Below are 26,261 nucleotides of genomic sequence, written 5' to 3'. Positions count from 1 at the left end.
ATCCAGCAGCAAGTGTGGATAGCTCAGACCCTTAATATTTCTAAATGCTGGGTCTGCAGCCACATCCCAGCCCACTCTCAAACTGATGTTCCTGTCCTGGCTCAATTCCCCAGACCTCACTGGAGGACCTTGTCCGTTTAACACAATATGGAACAGTAATGACACCTGGGAAGAGACTATTGGCAGTTCCTTTATCCCTCTTGGGGGAGTAATACACCATGCAAAAAGGCTCCTGAGGTTACAAGCAGTAGTTGAAATAATGGCAAATGAAACCGGAGAAAGTTTAAAAACTCTGGCCAAAGAAACAGAGGCGATCCGACAGGTGGCCCTTCAAAACCGTCAGGCATTGGACATAGTGCTGGCGGCCAAAGGAGGGACCTGTGCACTCATTGGAAAAGAATGTTGTGTGTATATACCTGACAATACCAATGAGGTAATAGATCGCGCTAGCCACTTAGAACAAATCGCATATCTTCCCCATGAAGAGCCGAGTTCTTTATGGAAGTGGTTAAGCAACCTGTTCAATTTCTCTGGCCTAGGAAACTGGTTGTTTCAGGGAGCCCTGACTATCCTGTTTGGAATCTTAGTGATTTTTGTATGTTTTCAGTTAATCTCCTGTTGTATCCAAAATTGTGTAAAATATGCCACCCAGGTGACTGCCCCAAAACAGAGTGCTAATATGATGATTTTAAATATTGCTGATGAACAAAAAGATAAAGAACGGTTAATATGTGGAACCCAGTCCATCGTTGGTCATGGCGAAGCGTGACCAAAAGGAGGGATTGTGAAAGTAGAATGAATTATGTTACAAAATAGATAGGATTAAAGAAATGCTGTCTGTACCTTTAAGGAAAGTCGCTGGAATGCTGGAGTCCAGGTGTCAGGAAAACAGACATTAACATAGAACAATTTGCACCGTTTAAGGGCAATTGGTGAAGCATTAGCCTTAGATCGATAGGAGTTAGTAAGGAAGTAGGATATGCATGCTATGCCCCAGGTGAATTTTGCTGTTTTCTCCTTTGTCCCTTTGTTTGATTCCAGCTCTTTTATCTGTATAAATAAGACTGTTTGGGTCTTGCATGGCCACTCACATTATCTGAATGTTATTGGTGGAGCGCTTTGCTAATAAAAACAGAGTGGTCTGACAAATTGTGAGTCTTGATTTTAACTTTGACATTGGCATAGTGGGGGCAGTTCTGCGGGACAGAGGCTGGGTGAGAGGCATGCTCTGCACGCCCGGGAACATGATGGGCGGAGGGAGGGGGACATCTCAATATCAGCTTCTGCCTGGCTTTGCATAGCAGAACAGGAACCAGGCGCTCAGTGCCAAACAGCGTGGCCAGCTGTGGCTCCATGGCAGAGGGTGGGGGGAGGCAGAGGCAAAGTGGTAGCTGCAGATGGCAGTGCCACAGGACAGTGGGGGGAGGAGGGGCAGCAAATTTCACCCCAATGTGGTACAAAACTTGGGGGGGGGAGTCCCTCTGCCCTCCCTAAATGTGGTGCCTGCTGGCATCACTGTCAATAAGAAATATCCTAAAGTGAATGAGAGATTATAAGTATAGTGACGATAGGCTATGAAGGGCCTGGAAAATGAAGACAAGAAGCTTATATTTGTTGTAATGGCAAAAGGGGAGCCAGCAGAAGGACACAAAGAGAAGGGTAACATGGTCAAAGTGCCAAGCTAGGACAGAGGTGGGCAAACGACGGCCTGTGGGCCGGATCTGGCCCATCAGGGCTTTGGATACGGCCCACGGGATTGCCACCCCTGTGGTACCACAGACCCCACGCCGCTCCCGGAAGTGGCCGGCACCATGTCCCTACAGCCCAACGGGTTGGGGGGGGGGGCAGCACGATTTGCACGCTGCCCTTGCCTGCAGGTACCACCCCCTGCAGCTCCCATTGGCAAGGAACGGGGAACCGCAGCCACTGGTAGCTTTGGGGGAAGAACCTGCAGGTGAGGGCAGTGCACAGAGACCTCTGCCCCCCCCCACTGAGGAGCCACAAGGACGTGGTGCCGGCTGCTTCAGGGCCAGGGCAGGCAGGCATTCTGCTTGAGACCCGCTGTGCGCCGCTGCCACCCCAGAGCCGCTCCACGTAAGCGGCGCCGGGCCAGAGCACACACCCTGAACTCTTCCTGCACCCTGCACCCCAACCCCCACCGCACCCTTCTTACACCCCAACCCCCTGTTCTGAGCCTTCTCATATACCCTGCACCCCTCCTACACTCTAACCCCCTGCTCTGAGCCTTCTCATATACCCCACACCCCAACACGAGCCCCTTCCTGCACACCACACCACACCACCTCCCACACCCCACACTCCCTCCCATACCCCAACCCCCTGCCCCTGCCCTACATTCATGGCCTTGCATACAATTTCCCAACCCAGATGTGGCCCTTGAGCCAAAAAGTTTGCCCACCCCTGAGCTAGGAAAATGATCTTCACAGCAGTATTTTGAATTGATATGAATGGGGCAAGATTGTATTTGTCAAGGCCAGAGAAGAGATGTTGCAGTAATTGAGGTGAAAGATGATGAGAGCCTAGACAAGAATTTTATAGTTATTTATTATTTGATTCTTGTAATACCTAGGATCCCCAGTTGTGGACCAGACCCTATTGTGCGAGGCACTGTACACACAGAGAACAAAAAGATGGTCCCTTCCCCAAGTGCTTGCGTGGATGGATTGGAAAGGTTGTATCTTAGAGAGGTGATGCAGAAAGAATCAGCTAGATTTAAACACAGCCTGGATGTGAGGATCTAGAGAGGGCAAGTTAAAGCTGAAGATCAGATTACGGGTCTGAGTGATGGGGAAGATAGCGGCATTGCTAGGGGTTGGCAATACCCTGAGAGAGGATATAATTAAAACTACATGATTGAGCAGTGAGGTGGACCATACATCTTGCTGGTGCTATGATTTTTGTGGTTTTGTTAACATGTGAGGGGAGGACCTGGTGGGCTGTGGTTCACAGGCAGAGAGCACCACATGGAAGAAGGTGTGGACAGAACATGCAGAAGACAGAAAGGAGTGGTTATCTATATGGTTTAGGTCAGTGGTCCCCAACCTTTTTCGTCTGGCGGGCGCCAGACAACAAGCCACAGAGAACCGTGGCGGTGGACGAGTATCTGTCAAAATGCCGCCGACAAGCTGCGTCATCCACAGGCGTCACCGCCGAAATGCCGACAAGCATCATCATCCAGAGGCGTTGCCACCAAAAATCGGCAGCATTTTGGTGGCAACGCCTCTGGATGACGCAGCTTGTCAGCAGCATTTTGGCGGATGCTCATTCACCACCCAGTACTTGGGTGCACTTAGACGCCCCGGCAGGCGTTGGGGACCCCTGGTTTAGGTGAAGGACAGAGCAGAGCTGAACGGGGGTAAGGGGCCCGTCTACACTAGGCAAGTTTTTGATCAGCCTGGCCATATCCACACCCACTAGAGGCCTGGCACAGCTGCAGTTTTGAATGGCCTGGGCCATTTTTACTGAAGCCAGTTGCTTCTGGAAGCTGGCTCAGTCACGGCAGGTCCGGCTGCCTTCCAGGGAGCTACAGGGCGGCTCCACAATTGGTTTAGCCGAGCTGGTTTGGGAACTGGTTTAGCGAAGCCAAGGTCAGAGGCGGGGCTGTGATCGATGCAGGGCGGAGCGCCTCAAGCTGTGCTCTGCCCGCCTGGGAGTGGGAAGCAACAGGCAGCGGGGAGGGACGCGGGGCTGCTGAGCTTCCCGCGCCTCCCTCCCGCGCGCGCACAAGCATGACAGTTAAAACCGTTACAGCTCCCAATTTCGAACTGATTCAAACTCTCAGCAGCGCCGAACAGGGCTGCCCCTCCCTTCCCGGGCTCCGCGGGCGCCTCCTCCTTCATCCACCCCCAAGCTCCCCACCCGCAGCCAAGGCGGGCTCCAGGCTCTCCCTCCCCGCGCGCCCCGATTCCCTCTCCCCAGGGGGCTCAGGAGCGCGCGAGGACTGAGAGAGAAGCACGGAACTCGCCATCTCCCCAGCCAGCGCGAGAACAAAGAGAGCTCTTCCACCCCCTCCCCCCCGCACGTGGGGAGCGGACTCCCCGCCCCCGGCTCCGCCTCTAGCCGCTGCCGATTGGCTCAGGCGGCCCCTCCACGTCCATCCAATCGGGGCGGTGCTTGGTTCTCGCCAATGAGCGCGCTGCCGATTGGGCCGCCGGGTTTGGCGCTCGGTCTGGGAGGGTGAATCCGGCGGCCGGAGGCAGAGAGGAGCGGAGAGGGGACCCGGAGGCGGCAGCACCGGCGGGGGGTTGGGGGGGTGAGTGAGCGAGCGAGCGGCCGGCACCGCGCGGGCGGGCGGGAGCCGTTATTATAACCGGCGCCCTTTATACTGGGGGAGGAGGCGGCGGCGGGAGGAGTGGAGCGGGGGGGGCAGAATGAGGAGTGGGGGCCCCAGCCGCGAGGAAACTCGCCCCCGCCCCCCGGGGAACAGGGTGGCGGCCGCGGGGGGAAGCGGCCGGCGGCGGGACACGCTCTGCCGGCCGCTGACAGCTGACGAGAAACACGGAGCGTGAAGCGCCCTTTGTCTAAGTTGGCTCTGCCCACCCTGGCGGAGGGTCCCCCCTGGCCCGACCCGGCTGAGACAAAGGCGGGACTAGAGCCGCGGGCTTGGGACCGCTTTGGACCCCTAACCAGAGCGGGGTTCGTCTGTGATTCTCCTCCTCAGACCTCCCCGTTGACTTCAGGCTAGTGGCGGGTGCAGGGGCAGTTTGACCGAGGGGACGCCCCCCGCTCCCCCTTCAGTCCCCCTCAAAAGGCGAACGAGGTTTTAAATCGCCTGATTGAAACGCCGCAAAATCCTTCGTTCCCTGAGGATGAGACGGGAAAAAATACAATTAACCTCCCCAAACGAGGGGGCCTCCCTGCTACGGGGACAGGTTTGGGCACTTGAGTCTCATGTGCTCTTAGATAGTCTCCCGGAAGCTGATGTTCAATGCGGAGCTGTCTGTGGGTTGTTCCTTCTTTTGCTGTTTCACACGAGTTGCCGCTCTTGATTCTCCCCTTTCCTTCTCCCTTCTCTTTGTATATGAAAATCCCGGGGGCAGGAAGGATGTTAAATGCAAAGGCAGTGGGATGGTATTACTGGCAAACCTGCCCGAAGGCAACTCGAGTGAACTTCTAAGGACAGTAGTGGGTCCCTGTCTTCCACAGCATTGCATGGCATTTCGCAAGTTCAGATAGGCTGGCGACTGCGATTCTAGAACAAAGTGTGTTGAACATGAGGCATGCTCTTACTAAAAGCATGGTTTGTCTTGAGTCATTTTGGTAGCTGTAAGGGGGTGGTGATGGGAAGAGCTGCCTTTTTATTACAATTGTAAGAGCAAAAGAGTGACTGACTGGTAAATATGACAAAATAAGATTGATGCGTGATCTGGTATTATTTTGAAATGTTTGATATTAACAGTTGCCTGCAGTGATTCAGAAGTTATTGGGAGTGAGGAGAAAAAAAGCTTGTAGGTGTGTTTATGTAAATTAATTTGGGTTTTGTTCCAGTGGCTTCTCTCTCCTAGTTCTGGAATACCATCCACATTGTTCTGGAGTGGGAACAATACAATATAGAGCTAGAGAGTTGGGAGTTCAAATCTCTCTTCCCTTCCATCTCAGAAATTAAGTCATTGGAAGACTTCATTTTTATATTTGAATTTCACTAATACATCTTTTGTGCTACTCCACTGAATGGTGTTGTATACAGATGTAGAACTATATAAATGTACAGGGATTAAAATACATAGTGGGAATTCTATCGAATTTCTAAACTGGGATTTCCATATTGATTTCTAGGGTGTAATGCTTTCTAGAGTCTGAATGTAATTTGTAAGAGTTAATTAAAAGGCCACTCTTTCTGTTTATCCCAAGTGTCCATATCAAATTGGGAGCCTCTGGAATGTTTATTTGTGGTAACCAGAAAGCATGTTGTGAAGGGTGAGTACTTGTATGCATTGTACTGTAAGTACTTTCAATTTGGTCTGTTAAAATTTGAATACTCAAGACCTGCTGATACCTCATGAGCAACCCTGCAATATAGCACACTTATTGTTTTTTTTCCTGCAGTATTTTAGTGTGGAATCTTGCATGTAAATAGGCTTTTTAATAAAAAGTTCAGCTGTTCTCTTATGTGCTTTTTTAATCTTTCACCTAAAGAGACAATCCTCTATTGCTTAGTTGTTGTGAAGACGATTGCGACATCAAATAAAGGGTTGTATCTTTTAAATAATAAGACAGATTATTAAGAAACATAAATCCTGTTTTCACAAAAAATGTCCCTAGTAATTAGAGGGCAGTGATGGTAGTTTCTACTTAAACTTGTTTTTTTAAAGCTTTCCATGAGGTGTCAACAATTGTCGTCTTAGAACTATGCCATATTCAAGATCCTAGTTTTGGTTAATAGAAATCTGTAGGATTTGGGTTTCTCACAGGGATGTTAAAATATAGCTGTACTCCAAAAAGTGACTTTATGGAATTCCACTTTATCACTGACTTGCAAATCAAATTTGCGTAGTTTATCCAATCTATCTAAAACCCACACTGTAAACTGAGGCTGGGAACTTGAAGGTCAAGCTGTTTTCTTTTCTGCCTCTCAGTAGAACTACTAAAGACTTCAACTGGAATTTAGTTAGAGAATAGAAACCAGTTCTCTCTGATAACATTACAAAGCAAAGAAGACTGATATATAGTGCCCATTACATCATTACACTTAGGCAGCGTATATACTAAGATTTAAAGGTTCTGACTATTGTGTTCTAATTCTTTGTCATAGACAAGGCAATGTAGACTTCAGTAACACTAGTTTGAAAACATGTTAAATCTTTAAATCCTAGTCTAGACATTACTGTAAATACTCAGGAAGTAGATCTCTTGAATTTGAAGGTGTTGCCATAGTGTTTTTTGTCAGATCCTAAGATTTAATTTGCAAACATCTGAAGTGTTTAGGCTTTCTGGTTGTGAAGATAACCTTCAGTGTAAAAAAACAAACAATGTTCTTAAGTCCTCATCTAGCCAGACAAACACAGGTGTTAAAGTGAACAAAATTAGGCTTCGAAGTTAACAGTTTCCAAGCTGATAGTACTTATATAGTGTGGCTGGACATATATTGACTTTCCAACATGTCAAGAAGCTAAGCTATAAGTCTCAAACATTATTGTTTGTATTATGGTAACAGCTAGGAGCCCTAGTGATAGACCAGGACCTTATGGCGCTAGGCACTATACAAACTGACCCTTTCCCAGAGAACTTACAGTATATAAAATATTTGATATTTCAGGTGGTAAATTTAAAAACTAGGGAAAGTGTTTTTATTATTAGATACTATTGCATTCCCATGGTGCAATTAGAGCATCATTGTGGATTTTTTAATAAGAATTGTTGCAGTAGTAGTAAAGAGGATAACTTTAATAGAGGTTTGCTTGCATGATACATAAATAGCATCATGGGACACTTCACAGCTAATTGTAATCTATATATGCAAATAAAAGGAAATAATAGGTTACAGGTAGCATTTATAGATATTATGACACTTATAGATAGAATGATTGAGCGTGAGGAAATAAATAGGCAAGAAGGATTTGAAAAGATGGAATCTGCTAGGCTTTCTTTACAAAACTTTTGCCCACCCAGGCAAAAATTTGTTTACCAGCTCTTATAAGGATGGAATGGGCAGAGAGTTAGTTTAGGTAAGCTCATTTTTGAAGGGCCTCATTAGTCACCAAGGCAGTGTCTGCACTAGAAAACTGAACCATTGTTAATTAAAACAGTAGGACAGAACCTGTTTAAACACTTGTTTCAGTGTGTCCATAGTAGCCACTCTGATTTGGGTTCTGATGAGTTGCAGTTTTGCCCTGTATCCACACTAGCAGTGTTCTAAACAGTTTCATACATGGTGTGACTGTCCCAGAGGTCCCGGGATAGCTTCCAGAAGTAGTGAATTCTGGGAGATTTTGAAAGCCCCACCAGTTTGATGTGGTAGAGTCATGGAGGGATTGTTTAAGCATTTTGTGCTTTTGCTGCAACCTCTGTTCCTCGTCCCACTAAACTAATGGTGGTTAGACTTAGGGACAGCAAGCCTAATCCAGATGGTATTTGGGACCCTTGTACATGGTTTTGAACAGTTATAAAACACTGCATCCACACACAAGTGTTCTAGGAGGACCAAATCGTGAGTTATTCTAATGTTGTCGGGGTCCAAGAGATAATTCCAAATAGTGGGGTGCGGGAGGGGAGAGGAAAAGGAACAGGGGACATGACAGTAGACATAGGATTTACTACCCATTTTGGAGAGAGGTGCAAGGAGGGAAAAAAGCCTGATGTGAAAAGTGTTGAATGGATGCAAGAATAGAAAGATGGAGGGGAAGGCAAATTCATGGAAGAATATGAAGACACTGGTCACTATTTAGCATGTGCTAAGCATGCATTCATTTTAAATAGATGTGTAAGTGTTTTGCTGAATCATGGTTTAAGAGGGAAACTTTATACTAGTTTCTGAAATAGATATTCTGTCTGCCCTCATGAACAGCTACTGAAGATTTGAGATGAGGGCAGTGTATTCCTGTGAATGGCTTAAGATGAACTGCTACACTTTAATTTGGACAGTTGAGATGGGAAAAGAGAGAACTGTTGGGATCTAGACAAGGGGAGCTGAAGCTGTAGCTGAAGCTGGAGTAGACGTATCCTAAGTCTTGGCCCAGGCTCAAGCCAAACCCCCCTTGGGTCCAAACACCAATTGTGGAACCTAGGGTCTGAGCCCTATTGCTTTCCTGTGTGCACGCAATACCAGTTTGGCTCAGATCCCAGAAGTCTTCTAGATGTGTCCCAGAGTTCCTTGGAGCCAGGGTGGATTTGATTGAAATCAAATTGATTTAAATCACTAGTCAGGAAGACTTGATTTAATCATGGATTTCTACATAAAAGTGCGTTCTTGTTGGTTGTTATAACCTTAATACATATTCTTCACCACTCAGAGATAGATTTAGGTTTCATTTTTAGAAGGTACACACTATACATTTTTAAAGTGATTTATTTTGAAAACTTTTCAGATTAGTTTTACAGCTATATCAGAAAATGAAGGGTTATTTCATTTACCAAAGGTAATTGAAGCAGATATTTATGAAGTCATTGAGAGGTGAACTATCTCCAATTCAACAGGCTAATCATTAATATTTGGAGGATTTTCTTGCCATGATATATTAGTAGGAGAACATCATCAGACAGACATTTAAATCGTTTTATTTAACTAAAATAACAACGTTATGTATTCTAGATTTTTTCCCCCTTGAACAGCAAACATAATATTTTAATAAAACAAGGATATACATTTTTGAGTTTAGTTAAACATTCAAGCTTTTTTAAAATCAGTTTTGTTTTTGTTAAAATTGTGTTACTAAAATAGTTAAATGAATTAAAAAAAAAATTAAATTGACTGTCAGACATGAGAAATTTAAAATTGGCTTCTGCAGCTAACTTAGTCATCTTCACCTTCATTTTCCTGTTTGTTCATAATCTGGGAAAGAAAAACAAGCTTTCCTGCTTTTACAGGTCCCAAACGATTTCTCACTTTGGAATATATTAGTCCAAAGGAAGAAAATATTCTTCGTACACTGAAAGAAGAAGCTACTGCTGTTAAAAGTGAGATTATCAGTCTCTGAATCCAAGTGCTTAAGTGACTTCCACCAGTTCACTGCTGTGACTTTCTTTAAAACATCATCAGCAAACGTATTTCTTGAATGGTTCACCCTTAGATCTGAAGTTTATTATACAGTAAATCCTCACTTAACGTTGTAGTTATGTTCCTCAAAAGTGCAACTTTAAGTGAATCAATGTTAAACAAATCTAATTTTCCCATAAGATTTAATGTAAATATGGGGGGTTAGGTTCCAAGGAAATTTTTTTGGGCAGACAAAAGGCATTATATACTGTACAAAGCGACCCTGGCTTATCCCACGCAGGCACAGCCTGCTGCAAGCTAGGATGCTAGGAAGCACCTTTGCAGCAGCAGCGGCAGCTTCCTCGGAGAAGAACAGGCGCTGTCTTTGCCGGGAATGCTCCAGGCCCGCTCCACTCCAGGCCCTCCTCTTCCCACCCCTACTCTACGTCCTCTCCAGAGCACGCTGCATCCCCGCTCCGAAAGCCCTAAGCACTGCCAAACAGCTGTTTACTGGTGCTAAGGATTTTCTGGGGAGGAAGGGGAGGAGTGGAGACGCGGAGCTTCCCCGCTCCTCCCCCTCCCTCCCAGCGCTTTGCGCTTAGGACTTTTTATTTAGATAGGTTTTTTCCTCAAAAAGCATTTTATAAAAAAAAGTGATTTAAATTAAAAAAATCTTTGATTTTTATACACCCTGCTTGGGGCAATTTACTTCATCTTCTGTATGCCGACAATCTGTGGTGCAGTCTATTGCGAACAGAAGTCACATCTCCCTTTGCAAATGGCAGCAGCTCAGGTCAGTGTTAACGTATTGTCTGTTGAACACCAGTCTGGAAGCACACTATCAGAGAGCCTGCAAGGTCTCAAAGGAGATGGATCAGAAAAAGCCTTTTGCAAAGAGCTGTCTCTTGGTCACAGGATTTTGGTGGAAGGACCAGAGAGCAGAGTGGGAACTAAGTGGCTGGCCTGCAGGGAAGTGGAGTGGCAGAGCTCCTGGTTGAGCACAGCTGGAGGAGGATAACCCCAACACCTCAGCCACTTCTCCTCCCTGAAGGGCAGCCACTTGGTCCCTGCTCTGCGGGCCCCCCTGTGTCCTCCCTAGGTCTGCATGTGCAGGGGTGCCCAGGCTGCGTGTAGAAGCCAGTCCCAAAACCTCCCCGCAGCCTCTTGCAGCGGTGGCGACCCTGGCTCCTTGCTGCCATGCAGAGCTTGTTCAGAGCAGGAAGCAAAGCTGACAGGGAGGATGTGGCTTCCAGCTGTCAGAATGTTGGGGATCATCCCTGAGCTGGAAGCTCTGCTGCTTCCCCTCCCCTCCCTGCTGGGCAGCTGCTTGGTCCTGTGCCGCTGTCTGTCCCTTGTTCCCAGGCTCCTGCCCTCCCTGGGGCTGTGTGCAGAGGTGCCTGGGCAGAATGCAGTGTGAGGGTGGTGAATGGGAGCCGGACCCGAACCTTCCTCACAGCCTTCCGGGAATCCTTATCCATGCCTTCTGGGGTGCGGCGGAGGCAGGGATAATGGATTGGGGGAGGGTCTGGAGCACACTGCAGTCCAAGCTCTGGTGTTGCACTTCACCACTCTGCAGCCGGCAGCAGCCAGACTGAGGGTGTGCGTTTTTCCTCTAAAACCTACATTTTATGACATGCTTCATAATAGACAAATAAAAAAACCAACCAAACAAAAACACCTTAGAATTGCAAAATGTCATTTTAACTGTTTGACAGACCTGGAGACTGATGTTCTAATTAACCTCAGAACAGGTGCACATGGACATTTTCTTGCCAATATAACTCCACCTAAAGGTAGAGAGCCCAATTTTCAGGTTAGATGGTAGTTCAGGATACAGGTTAGATGGTAGTTCAGTATAAAACCTTCTCAAACTGCTGTCGTTCTACTGAGATACCCAACAAAGGAGCTAATTATGCAGTTTATGTACTTGTATTCCTTATAGGCTCCTGAGTCCCATCGATAGCACCATCACAGTTAGGAAGCAGGGTGGGCAGTAGAATTTCCCCACCATGCAACAAATTAATAGGCCTAGAGTGTCGACACTTTGGGATAGTGTTACTTTGGCTTGGGTCTGTACACTGCAGTGTAGATGCCAGAGCCCAAGATTCGAGTGTGGGTCAGAGAATCCTTAATCTAGGGTTAAAATGCAGTGTAGATATGAGAGATGTACCCTCACTGATTGCTGACTGTATCTTGATTCATCCACCTTAACCCCCCCCATTGGGGATACTGCAGACTGTATGTGTTATGTGCTATCCAGTGTCAAAATACTAACATCCCCCTATATTCTGTATGGTACCCCCAATGACTATTAACTGAATTTTCAATGCTCTGTATCATTTATTTTTAAACATTTTCTAATAAAATTTTAAAACTGTACTTAAGCCGATGATTCCCTGATGGGTCAATTGACTCGAGTCCTATTAAATCTAGGTTTATGTTGTTGTGTAGACATACCCTAAATCAGTGGGCCCCCAAACTTTTCCTCTCATGCTCCCCACCCACCTTAGCAGTAATAGAATGTGTCTGCACCTCCCCAGGCTGGGAGTGGAGCCGCAGCCGGGAGCAGGAGCTGGGGGCCAAGAGCGGGGTTGGAGACAGAGAGGGACTGGGTGGTGCTCCCACTCCACCCCCTCATGGGCTTGTCCTGGGCCCCACTCTACCCCCTTGGACATTCCTCCGTGCCCCCATATGGGGGTACGCCCCACAGTTTGGTAACCACTGCCCGAAGTGTTTCTGTAAAGTATTGAAGGAGTGGCTGGTGCCAGCAGGCAAGTGTGACAGTGTCACAGACCTAGGTACTAGGGATGTAAAAGGTTAACCGGTAAGCATTAGGAAAATGCATATTGGGGACGTCTAATGGTACGGGTGTCAATTGCTAGTCATAAAAAACCAAATCTTTACTTTAGAGAACAAGCTGTCCATGAAATTGCTGGGTGATTAAGTAATATGAACTCTTTATAGCGAGCTTCTTCCATACAGTATTATGGATGGACTTATGTCAGATTAGGTGGTTCTCCCTATGCAAGGGAAAACTGCAAAAGTGGGAAATAATAGACTTGTATAGGAGGAACTCATCTCCCTATATTACTGGCCTTTTACTTATATTAAACATTAAAGATCTGCATTCATGAGACAAAAGTTCCTTGTTCATCCCACACATGTAAACTGACTAGTCTTAGATATATAATGTTGTATGGTATACGTCTCTCTAAATGGTGAAATCAGTGGTGCATCTAAGGTTACAAGTTTGGCTGGAGTCCACACTGAAACCTAGTCTAATACTGTTCATGCTGTAAATACTGTAGATAAGAACTTTTTACTTTATTTTATTGAATTTGCGTAATCTGTCCAATGAAGTATTAATTGCTTAGGAAAGTGAGATACCAATACTTGAGCAGTTTATTTAGGTGTGTAAATTAATCTGACTGGGGGAGAATATACTGCCATTTTATTGCAGCCAAATAAGGATGTATCAAATATGGACTTGATAAAGTCATTGAAATTTAGTAATACTTCGTAAAAGTGCTTGTTCATGTCCATTCTAATGTAGGTGTGTGCTTGCCCTGAATACTGCCGCCGTAAAGCTTTTCCCTCAGTGGTATCCGTCGGGTCGGCTCTGGTACCCCTTGGAATTGCACCCTCATAGCGTCGCTATAGAAGGCCCTGCTTCCCCTTCAGTTTCGCCTTACCGCCTGTGATGGTTTCTGGAACTTCTGTTCATCCTTGTATTTGCACAAGTACTCTCCTCAGTGGACTTTTCCTTTTCCTGTATATAGTTAAGGATAGTAGTTAGAATTTACAAATTAGTGTTACTTAGTAGTTAGACCCTGGTTGTCGGGGTTATCCCTTCTCTGGTACTAGGGCATGTGTGGGTCCCTGGGGTTTAAGGTATGTGTGGCTTGCCATCAGCCCATGCCTGCTAGTGACCCCCATTTTAGTTGCCTTAAGTGCTTGGGGAGTCCCACCTGCGGAGCAATGTAGGATTTGTAAAGAGTTCAAATCCCATACCATAAAGGACAGAGACCAGAGACTTAAATACCTCCTTATGGAAGTGGCTCTCCATCCCCCCTCAGAGCTGAGCCACACCAACTCAGCACCGAGCACTTCTACCTCAGTGAGAAGTGCACCGGCTTCTCAGAGAGACAGGCAGTGCAGCTCGGCATCTTTGGCATCAAGGAAGGGACTCTCGGCACTGCCAGGGTTCTCTGGAGGAGGCTTATGCCTCAGTGGCAACACTGCTCCCAGTCGCTGGTGCTGAAGAAAAAGCAAAGGAAAATGGACTTTAGGGTCGCCTTGAATCCTTTAAGCTCTGGAGCTAAGATATGCCTGCTCTGAAAAGAGAGACATGCCCTCAAAAGAGGGCCTGGATGGTCTGCTGCACTTGGTGTGGAAGGCTTGAGGCCTGCAACCATGCGTTTCTGCTCATGACCACAGCCGAACCCATGGTCTGTGCAGCAGAATCTGCCCCATCCAATGCCACTTGGAGGGATGCTTTCACAACTGGTTTACCTTTCTTGAGCAGAGCTGAAAACTTGGCCCTGGATTACTGTGGCAGCAATTCCTTGAACTCGGTCATTGTTCCCCAAGAATTCAAATAATAGTGGTGGTTGGTTCATCTTGAGTTGGAGACACCTTGTGGAGTAGACCTTCCTATGAAACAGATGTAGTCCCCCATTTAAGCCCTTGGCAATATGCTCTCTACTGTACTTGTCCTGGAAGGTAGCCTTCCTGGTGGCCATCACCTTGGCCAGAAGGGTCTCTGAGATTAGGGCCCTTAATTCAGAACCTCCAAACATGATTTTCTTCAAGGACAAGGTCCAAATGCACCCTCACCCAGTCTTCCTCCCGAACGTGGAGGAATTCCACAATAACCATGCTTCTACCAAGAGCCACATGTCAATAGGCAGGAACAGTGGCTTCATTCACTAAATGTTAGGCAGGTGCTGGTGTTCTACATAGAAAGGACTAAATCATTTAAGAAAACTACTCAGCTTTTCGTGGCGGTGGGAGACAGGATTAAAGGTCTTCCAGTCTCAACCCGGAGAATTTCTTTGCGGATCACTTCTTGTAGCCGTACGTGCTACTACCTCGCAAAAAGTCCTTGCTTCTGCCCTGATGACACATTACACAAGGGCACTAGCGTCTTCAGCTACATTCATGACCCACGTTCCCATCCAGGATATCTTAGAGTGGCAGTGTGGTCTTCAGCCCATGCTTTTGCAACTCGCTATTCTGTCACTCAGCAGACCAGAGACAGTGCTGGATTTGGCAGAGAGTTGCTGCAGTCTGCTTGTCGTTGAACTTCAAATCCTCCTCCTACATCTGCTTGGGGGTCACCTACATTGGAATGGACGTGAGCAAGTACTTGAAAAAACAGTTACTAACCTTCCATAACTGCTGCTGTTTGAGGTGTGTTTCTCATATCCATTCCACATTCCACCCTCCTACCCCTCTGTCAGAGTTAGCTGGCAAGAAGGAACTGAAGGGGTGGTAGGTTGGCAGGGTCCTGTATACCGGCGCTATGAAGGCACGACTCTAGGGGGCACCAGAGCCGACCAGAGGGATACCACTGACGGAAAAACTTCCTGGTGGCAGTGCTTGGAGTGAGCACACTCCTACATTGGAATGGACATGAGCAACAGTTCTCTTAAGAACAGCAGTTACAGAAGGTGACTGACTATTTTTTATTTGGCTTTTTTTAGACGTGCATATTTGACTTGCATTATTTTTGTAAATACGCAAGTGAGGTGGCACAAGGTACTATCTACAGTCAGACCCTTTAAAGGGTATTATGACTTTTTAAAATCTGCACAGTAATAAGTTCATTAAAGCTTTTGTAAAACCAGAAACAGATGAGTTGATTATTCTCCTTTATATGTTTACATCTTCCCGTTGCTCTATTGATTCCACTTTGTGTTGCCTTTATTTCCTTCTCCCATTATGTCTCTTCTATGCTTGGAACAATTTCTATGTACCATGCTATCTCCCTCTTCAAAGTGTACATCTTTTCATAATCTTCAATTCCTCTGTCAAAACAATTTGCTATAACTTAAAGAAACAAAATTGTACTTTCAGAGACAAGCAATCTCAATCTTAATATGTATAAGCATTCCATTCCATTTGTTTTATCTTAAGAGGGGGGGAGGGCCTGATCTAGAAAACTTTACATGAGAAATTCTTAGTCATGTGAGTAGTCTTGGCTTCATGGGGACTATTTTTATGAAAGATTGCATTGTCCTTGGGATTGGGACCTTGTCTGTTATTTCTTTAAGGCTCTGTGCATGCTTTTTGGTACCACAATCAAATGTAAGATTTGTGTATAGGGCTGAATTTAAAAAAGCAGAGATATCCCCCAGGTTCTATGGTGCAGATTAAAATATTTTTTCTAGTTTGTTCTGTGTGGTAATTTCCTCCAATTAAATGTCAACCATTTGTACTTTTGATATGTTTGACTGGTGCACGTTACTAGTGTTGTCATAGAAGGACAAAATTCACATTTCTCGCGAACATTGTGTTTAACAGAAACCATTGGAAGGGGAGACTGATGACTGAATTTATTTGTTTCTACATGAAAACTTCTGCATATTTATTGAAGACAGTATAGATTCTCATTCTTGGCTCTTGTGCCTAAAAAGATCTATTTTAAGTGCTATGGATCAGGGTTCAACTGTCTCCCATCATGCAATTGAGCTATTGGGAATCCAATCCTGCAGCTTGAGAAACTGAGCACCTTGAGCAAAGTGTTTCTTTTTTCCTTTGGACGAAAGCAATTTTTCTTTAATTTTTCACTTAAACATTTAACATACTGTGAGGGTGAGGGGAGAAAACGGAATTCTGGAGGGAGAATGATTTAATCCATCAGGCTTATACCCATACTTCGTAGGGCCAGAATACCACGTATTACTCTGTGTTGTGTCAAGACTTTAGACTGAGATTTGGCAAAATAACCATTTTTGACTACTTCCACTGTTTTAAGGCATATTCCTAAATATTTCAGACCATTTGGGAGTCAAGATGCTTCTTCATTTCAAAGGTTCAATTAAGACTGTTCTCCAGTAAATGACTTCTGTGGAGTTAGAACACAGTATTAATTAAGCTTTCTTCCAGTATGATGGTGGTAGTGGTGAAGTATTTCATGACTTGGGGTATGTCTACACTACAGCCGCCACAGTGGTACTGCTGCAGCGGTGCCACTGTAGTGCCATAGTATAGATACTTCCTACAAGGGTTTTTTTCATCAATGTTTTTAATCCACCTCTCTGAGAGGCAGTAGCTAGATCAGGGATTGGCAACCTTTGGCCTGCCAGGGTAAGCGCCCAGGCAGGCCGGGCGAGTTTGTTTACCTGCTGCGTCTGCAGGTTTGGCCGATTGCGGCTCACACTGGCTGCGGTTTGCTGCTCCAGGCCAATGAGCACAGCGGGAAGTGGTGGCCAGCATATCCCTCAGTTGCCGATCCCTGAGCTAGATAGGTGGAAGAATTCTATACTGGGAGTAAGGTCTACCTATCTATATAACTCAGGGCGCAAAATTGTTCACAGCCTTGAGTGATATACCAAGTTTGATCTAATTTTTAAGTGTAGACCAGGCCAAAGTGCTTCAAGCAATTATTACTTGTCTTCCAAGTTATTACACTGTTTGTCAAAAAGCCTTCTGTTTTGAGAAAATGGAGGTGAGCAACAGTCGTAATTTAGGACTGCGGCCAGTGGGAGCTGCAGGGGCAGTGCCTGAGGACTGTAGGAGCTGGAGATGGGACATGCTGCTGCTTCCAGGAGCCACTAAAGGTAAGCGCTACCTGGAGCCTGCACCCGTGAGCCTCCCCTCTTTGCCCTAGCCCTGATCCCCCTTCGAACCTCTCAGTCCCAGCCCGGAGCACCCTTCTACACCCCAAACCCCTCATCTCCAGAGCCCGCACCCCCAGCCAGAACCCTCATCTCCCTCCATCCCAGCCCGGAGCTCCCTACCGCACCCTGAACTCCTCATTTCTGGCCTCACCCCGGAGCCTACACCCCCCCCCCCCCACCCCAACCCTAATTTTGTCAGTATTCATTGCCCAACATACAATTTCTATTCCCAAATGGGGCCTTTGGGCCAAAAAGTTTGCCCATCCCTGGTTTGGAGGCATATTTTAAAATTATATATGAAAAGTAGTCAGACTTGATTTGTGTGTCCTTTTAGATATTTAAAGACCTACAAAAGACTTTAACAAAACTGGGTTCATGTCCATTTTTACTTCCGTATGAAGTGTAAAAGAAAAAAAAAAAGAAAAAAAAAAAGGCCTGAGAGGTGTATGGTGGTGGTTTTTCTTTTTCTTTTTTAAGAAAACAAATTGTTGGGTTCTTTTACTTTAGAAATCTTAAGTCAAATCTGGTGTTTTTATTATTTTGCCGAATGACCTGTGGGAGGCATAAGGGGTGTTTAGTGTGTGTTCTTATAGTTTAACTGAAGGGGGATGGAAATGTTTGTTTACTAAGACATCCTTAATCTGCAATCAAGATATTCTTAATCTGTTTATCAAGATGTCCTTAATCAAGGAAGTTGTTAGATGTTTAAAAGCTTTAAACATTCTCACTGAAAATTCCTTCCCTTCAGTTGCTCAGCTTTCACTTTCTGGGTTCTTGTGTGTCAGTTTAATTAGTTCTCAAATTATAGAATCTTCCAGCCTGGGCAAAACTTAAATTTTTAATTTAAAAAATAAGCAGAAAAAAACCAAAACCTTTTCATACTTTATATATCATAAAATACTGGCTATTACTATATTGGGTGATTACTTTTAAGTGAAATCTAAGACATATGTCATTAACTTAATCTCATTTTCCACCCCTATATAGAACTAGAGTTTATCAAATTCAGATTAATTAAGTCGGTCAACTGTAGTTTAAACAGTTCTTCAAATGCACTGTTTTAGGTGTAAAATATCCTCCAGATATTCTCCAACTGTTCATGCCCGGAAGTGGGCTTTTGTATCAAAGTATATGCATTTCAGTACTACTGGATTTGAGGAATTAAGGGACTTAAATGCAAAAAAACTTTTGCAAACGTTTGGTTAAAGCAAGTGCCATTGTTTGTTTAGTAAAATGTCTGTAACTCTATCTTACGTGTGTCAGGTATTGTGTTGACTAAAGCTCCTTGTTTATATTTTCTGCAGACATGACAAAAAAAATTGTCCTCAGCCTTTTTGGAAAGTTGAAATTAACAAAACTATGTTTTTTTGGGGGGGAGGGGAGGGAGCTGCAGATCAAGAGGAAAGTGAATAGTATGTTGCTTAATTTTTGGTAGTAGTTATATTTGAATTTTTGGGCTGCTAATTCAAACTTCGATAAAACCTTCCTTTTAAATTTTTGAATCTCCACTTTTCCATCTGAATGACATCTTAATCATATGAATATATATCAGATGCATATATCCAGTTGGCTAAAATGCGCAAGATGCCCTGGCTATATATCTTGACAGTAATCCAGGTTTCCTAATTTTCTGTAGCATTGAACATCCTTATGCTCAAGATTTGTGTTGTCTCCTGTAAGAGAGATTTTGCTGACTCCATGCTGAACTGAAGTTGGATTTCAGTGGTAGGCTCAAGTGTCCATATTGGCTTGTGGTTAATATTAACTGCCCAGTCGTTCACTACTTTTTTGAAATATAGCAGCACTTAATAGTCTTAAATGAAGCATTTTATCACAAAACAGTATTTTTGGTTGCAAAGTTTGCAATGAAACAGAAGATGAAGGAATTTCATCAAGATTTACTCAGAGGTGTTCAATAAGTGAACCCCTTGTGTATTTGGATTTCAGAAAATCCAGTAGCCGTAGGTTTATAGAGAAAGGTCTTTCAATATTACAGAGGAGATTTTGCAGATAGCTTACAGTTCTTCACTGTAGAACTTGGTCAGCCTTGCTGTGAAAACAGGCTATGATATGCTGCAGCATTCTAGTGAAGAAATGTGTTTGTAAGAGGTTTCTGGGTAAATATTCTGAAGCAAGATTTTTTATTTAAGGGATTAGATTTTGTCTTGTTAGGTGGTATAATTTGAAGGGTGTATCTTGGGGCGGGGATCTAATAACATCTCTTGAAATTTCTCACTGTCAGATGGAAGTACTGAAAAGCTTTTCCCTCAAGAATTTAGGAAACTATAAGGGGAAGTTAACACGTGGCCTCATTAGAGGACACTTAGAGAATTAAACCAAAGCCTGATGTGAAAACGCAACAAATCCAGTGACAATGTGCACGCTCCTTCTCTTCTCCACAACTTCTGGAATCTGGAAGGTGTTTGGATTCTTACCAGGGGCTCAATCTTGTATAAACCTTTTGTAGTAAGAGAGTGCCTGAAACTTTAGAGAAGGCTATAAAGGATTTTTATTAAGATTGGGCTTGTGGGTTGTTTGCTTTTGCTCCTTTATGATGTCAGGCAGACCTGGATAAATACTTTGTTTTTGCTCTACAAATACTAGGAATGTCAAGTCTGTCCTCCTTGATTTTGCTAGAATACTTCTGGTAGATCTCAAGGATGTTTATTGTAGGCTCTAACACCTTAATTGAAGGGGAAAGAGCGTTGAATCTTTGTCTGTATCCCAGGTGTTAAATCAATGAAGTTAAATAGTTATTGAAGTTATTTCACTAGTTTTCCAACTTAGCCAAGACCCAACTTCTTAATGTAAATTTAAAAAGAATATTTTTTTGGAAAAAAGAGCATAAGCCCAGTGGTGGTTTTTTTCTTTTTCCTTTGCAGGTCACCTTTAAATCCCCTTCTGGTTGTTGTGAAGGAGAAAGGGTTGTTTTTTCTTCCCTCTCCCGTGTGTGTGTGTGTGTGTGTGTGTGTGTGAGAGAGAGCGCACTGCTGGAAAGAGGGGCCTCTACTTTCCTCCTCCCAATTGTTTTGTTTTTTCCCCAGTGCTCTTACCCCATGTATATTCAGCTTTTCTAAGCAACAGAGAAAGCAGATTTGCATTAATTTTGTAATTTTCTGTCAGTGTTCCGAATAATAGCTGTAAAATGGATCATTGTGGTAGGGGAGGCATATTCACTCTGCTGTTTTTAGGGAAAGCTCTGAGCATCAGTGGATGCACTTGAACTTGTCTACAGGCTCAGAAGCAGCATTTCATTGGTTCACATTTGGAAGATCATCTAATGCAACCACAAGCTAAGTTCCCTCTAAGCTGCACAGCTGCCTATTAAGCCCTGTGCAGGGGCAGGGCTGTGGCAGGGAGAGATTCCTCTCCCCCAGCGTGGACCCGCCCTGGTGTGGAGAGGCACCCCTCCCCGCCAGCCCCAGTGCAGACCCGCCCTGGAAAGCAAAGTCATCCAAATGTGATTGTAACTGGTTCTGTCATTTAGTAGTTTTTGATGCAAGCCCCATACAATATCACATACAGTTTCCAACAACATTGAAACCAGTTGGATTAGTAGCATAAACAAAGATTCAGTGAACAGAGCCATCTTTATAACATGTTTAATTAAACTTACTTTCAGAGGCTTAATTAAACCAGTCTGACATCCATCACTATCTTTTTGACTTGTCTACATGAGCACATTCAAAGTGTTTTTCCAGCATTTGCCACTTCCTGATTCTAACTGGAAACTGAGCTTGGAAACTACATAGATTACTAAAGCCTTGTCCAGACTAGTGCCTTTTTGTGGCGGGCTAGAAATATCTCCTCATTGCACTACTCCTGGTAGCAATGGTGGGAAGACTAGTGTAGGTTGGATTGAGGCATCTGTCAGCATTTTTACCTCTGTCATCTAATTTTGCTCTGAGCAGGTTTAAGACTAGTGCTCTACCTTATTAGTGCTCTTCTGGTTACTACCACTGTTACTATTTGCAGTGATGGAGGATCTGAAGTTAGTGTAAATATAGCTGTAACAGAAAATGTGATATCTATCAATAACTTCGATTTGATTAAAAGGTAGAAATCTTGGTAAGAGGGGTTACTAATGCAAACAATGCTACCTCTGTAAGACAATTAATTAACAGCTGAAATGGGTGAAGAAAATCACCCAGAGAAAGTGGTAAGAGGCAAAAATGGACTGAGTCTACCGTAGTGACTAGACCCTCCTAATAAGCATTTGAAAAGGAATGGAGGAACCAAGAAGTCTCTTAAACCAATTTAACCAAGAAAATGGGCATAAGAGTAGTATCTAAAAAATTGAGATGGATATCACGTACAAGAAAGTGGTAACTTTCCCACAAGTGATTGTAGAGGAAAGATAGTCTTGTATAATAAATCAGAACTGGGTAAACATTTTTGAACAGTGTCAGGTATATATCACCAAGGACTGGTGCAAGGAGGAATTGGAGAGACCCTTGAAGTCAAGAGAGGGAAATTAAATCCTGATATGTAGTCTCTGACAAAAGGGTCAGAGTAGAGTGATGCGCAGGAAATATCTTGCAGGCTGCCCCAAATATATGACAGTGGGAGAAAATCTCTTGTGAGTGATAGAGAAGGAAAAAGGGTGTTTGGAGTCCTATCTATAGTTTAAGGTTTCGGTCAAAGGGTTCTTATTCCAGAAGGCGTCACAATAAGGGCGTCACTATGAAAATAACCTCAAGGATCAGAAAGGAGATGATTTTAAAGAGATGCAGGTGACAGAGCAGAGAGGTCTGGGTTTGGCTTAACAAAAGTGGCTTTTTCTCTAATTTGCTCGTGGTAACAGAAAAGACTTTGAGAAACCAGTGAGGAGATGACACATTTTCCAAGCTTGGGGAACAGGGAGAGGACTCTACAGTGACAGTGTAAGTGCTGTTCTATACTTACAACTTCTTATCCTGTTTAGGGGTATTTAATATTGTATAAGTCTTAAATCTGCCTTTTAAATTAAGAAAATAAATTTAGAGTGTAACAAGTTACTTACATATTATTTGCATATTACAAGGGAAAGAAACGTACTTCTGATTAAGAATGTCAGAGGTGTAAAGGCTTTGAACAATCACAGCAGAGATTAAAAGATGAAGGGAAATAAAACTTGAAAGGGCTTTGGGGCCAGGAAGACATACCAAGGCGATGGTATGCTTTGGCATAAAATAGAGCAGTCCAATGAATTCTCTCTCCTATCCAAGTAGTAGTTGGGATTTCTGCTCCCAGTCTTCCCACCCTTTCTGCCAGAATCTGAATTCTTGGAGGATGCAGCTGGGGGAAGTTTTTCGTTACTTGTGGGAATGTCTCAGCATAACATCTATGTGACATCTCCGCATCTTGTGCAATGCTCTGCTGCATATATTGTTAGAGCAACTTGCCAAATACTTGAAGTAGAGGCAAGGACCATAAACAAATAAAAGACCATTGTATCGGGTTGGATCACAGAAACCCCCATGGGAACTGCCAACTGATGTGCCAAGACTACTTCTGCCCCTGCTTTCCCTGCAAGTCTGGGACTCCAGCCCCCTGTCTTGCTGAGCCAGACATGCCAGTCTGCTCCAACACAGACACAGGGTACTTGTCTTTATTGGGAGTTGGGCATCTGAGTGTTAGAGTCTAAACCCCAAATAAATCCGTTTTACCCTGTATAAAGCTTATACAGGGTAAACTCATAAATTGTTCGCCCTCTGTAACACTGATAGAGAGATGCACAGCTGTCCCCCTCCCCTGTATTAATACATACTCTGGGTTAATTAATAAGTAAAAAGTGATTATTAAATACAGAGACTAGGATTTAAGTGGTTCCAAGTAGTAACAGACAGAACAAAGTGAATTACTAAGTAAAATAAAATAGAACACGCAAGTCTATGTTCAAGAAAACTGAATACAGATAAAACCTCACCAGTTCCAATAAGCTTCCTTTTACAGACTAGTCTCCTGCTAGTCTGGGTCCAGCAATCACTCACACCCCCTGTAGTTACTGTCCATTGTTCCAGTTTCTTTCAGGTATTCTTGGGGGTGGAGAGGCTATCTCTTGAGCCAGCTGAAGACAAAAATGGAGGGGTCTTCCACAGGCTTAAATAGACTTTCCCTTGTGGGGGGGAGACCCCCTCCTCTCTCCTATGCAAAGTCCAGCTCCAAGATGGAGTTTTGGAGTCACATGGACAAGTCACATGTCCATCATGACTGAGTTTCTTACCCGCCAAGCCACATTCCTGGGAAAGCGCCGATGTGGATTGGCGTCTTCGAGTTCATTGTTGGCTTAAGTGGTTCTTGATTGGGCATTTAATTTGCACATTTCTTTCTCAATAGAAATCAAGCAAGTATACAGCCAATATTCCTAACTTCAAGTACAAAAATGATACATGCATACAAATAGGAGGAATGTATTCAGTAGATCATAACCTTTACATAGATATGTTGCTTGGCATATGTAGCATAAAACATATTGCAGTTATATTATATATACATTCATTAGCATATTCCCATGAAGCCTTATGGGGTACAACGTCACAACCATACTACAAACTAATTGAGAGTTCACCATGAACACAACTATTTTTGCATTTTGTTTATGAAGGAGGATGGGTGTAACCACACTTCAATCAATTTTCAGTTTCCTGTTGTGAATACAGTTCCATCTAAAATTTTAATGATGGTGAAATGATGGTCTCACAAAAGAGATGTATAGAAAATTGCTAAAGTAACGTGGTAGTGTGAGACAAAGTTGAACTTGACATTATTTACACTAGCCTCTTTTATTGCGAAATCTTCTACCATTGCACTTTTACTGGGGCACTAGTGTAGAGAAGTAAGTGTTTTTACCTCCATGTTGTTTACTCAGAGCCAGGACTAAATGACCAAATAGAAAAAATGCTAGCCACGGCTGTTGCTTGGCTGCACTTGGAAGTGAAGGCAGAGGCAAACACCTCAGAGAGGTGGTGCTACTCCAAAGGATGTTGTTATAGCTATAAATTATGGCCTTGGATAAACATCCTTTAAATGCCCAAACTAACAAGACATAAAGTTAACTTGGTTTTTGTCCTTTCCAATTAAGGGGGAGTTTTTGATTTTATGAGCTGCAATTGTCTTATCTAACTTGGATAGTACCTAGGAATGTCAGTTTTCTCCTTCCTGATAACATACAGGCTTGCGTACAGCATATATGTTCGTCCTGTGTACTTAATCTTTTCTCCTCCCTCACCCTCCAATAAAAGAGATTGTGTTTTGGCAGAGGGAGACACTGGCATAGCTGGCATAAACTGGCCACAAAACAGCTGTCAGTTTCCTCAGCAGGAACAGAGCTGGCTTTACCATTTTTATGTCCCTGCCATCTAGGGGATTCAGGGGGTGAAAAGATGTGGTTGGTGTGTTCCTATATGCTATATCCTTGGGGGCAGCCGGTTTAGGAAGAAATCACTTGAGGCCAGACAGCAGACAGCTAACAAAACTACCATTTTATTTACAGACACAGAGTTCACCCAACTGGCCGAAACCGGCTGCGCTATCCCCTAACAATCTAACTCAGTTGCCATAGGAACAAAAACCATGACAACCAAATACACAACATATTCCTCCCCCCCAATAAGAACATCCCCTAAATAAAGCACACACTAGTCTAGAGAAGGAGGGTAGACTGCTTCCATTCCCGGCTAAACCCTGGGGATTATTTTGCCCCATAACCGTGGGTTCGCCCTAGCTAAAGATCCAGCCGATGAGGAGGCCTTCTGTCTCTAGGTGGATTATGGCGAACTTCTGGTGTTCTTGCACCCGAAAGTACCATGGGCTCTGGGTCCGCAGCACGAACAGGTGAAGTGGTGGTATCAGCTCGTGCTGGGCAAAGGGGTATCTCAGCCGCTGGCAGTAATGGAGGAGAACAGTCAGAAACAGGTGATTTGTGATTCGGTGTCTCACCAGAAGTGGTGAAGTCAGACCACTCAACTGCAGATGTGTCCTGAGGACTGGCATGACCTGGCAACAGCTGATCTACATGTCGCCGCCAGGTAAGATTCTCTGCAGTCCGGACTGTGTAGGAAACAGGTCCTGTTTGAGTGATGATTGTGGCAGGGACCCATTTAGCTCTGGAAGTATAATTCCAAGCCAAAACTGGCTGTCCCGGGCTAAAGGTTCGCTCTTTTGCTCTGGGTGCCCATCTGATAACTTGATTTTGCTGCTGATGTTGCACAATTTGTCGGGGTTCAGAAGGTTTCAGCAGATCAAAGCAAGTGCACAGCTGTCGTCCCATCATTAGAAAGGCCGGAGATGCCTTGGTCATAGCATGAGGTGTGTTTCTGTAGGAAAGTAAGAAGGTATCCAGACGCTTTTGAATGGAGTGTTGTCCCCTTGCTGATTTCAAAGCGTGTTTCATTGTCTGCACAAATCTTTCAGCTAATCCGTTGGTGGATGGATGATATGGTGCTGATGTGATGTGGTGTATCCCGTTTGCCTTTATAAAATTTTTAAACTCCTGAGAGATGAACTGCGGTCCGTTGTCGCTCACAAGTTGTTCTGGCAGACCAAAACGACTAAAGAGTCCTCGTAGTTTTTGAATAGTACTCTCTGCAGTAGTGGACTGCATTATAGAGACTTCTGGCCATTTAGAATGGGCATCTACTGCCACCAAGAACATGCTTCCTTCAAGGGGGCCAGCGAAGTCAACATGAATACATTGCCACGGGTTTTCAGGCCAGTCCCATGGGTGTAGGGGTGCCCACTGCGGTGTATTCCTCACACCCTGACATGACATACAAGCTTTTGCC

The 26,261-nt window shown here is 44.4% G+C and overlaps 1 protein-coding gene across 4 annotated transcripts in view; it reads left to right on the top strand.

Annotated features, from left to right (window-relative positions):
- Positions 1–4,180: 4,180 nt before the first annotated feature.
- The window catches only part of EZH2 (enhancer of zeste 2 polycomb repressive complex 2 subunit), an 88,964-nt gene continuing 66,883 nt past the window's right edge, over positions 4,181–26,261 (top strand). For 3 of the 4 annotated variants that reach the window (XM_039524248.1, XM_039524245.1, XM_039524246.1), the window contains exon 1: positions 5,872–5,937. In XM_039524248.1, coding sequence (XP_039380182.1) covers positions 5,900–5,937 — 38 coding nt within the window. In that variant the 5' untranslated portion in view covers positions 5,872–5,899. Of the gene's footprint in view, positions 4,274–5,871; positions 5,938–26,261 lie in introns of those variants that run through there. The other variant, XM_039524247.1, reaches the window with a different exon arrangement.

Source organism: Mauremys reevesii, linkage group 2 (genome assembly GCF_016161935.1).
Source record: "Mauremys reevesii isolate NIE-2019 linkage group 2, ASM1616193v1, whole genome shotgun sequence".
NCBI lineage: Eukaryota > Metazoa > Chordata > Testudines > Geoemydidae > Mauremys > Mauremys reevesii.
This window is presented reverse-complemented; position numbering and strand designations above follow the sequence as displayed.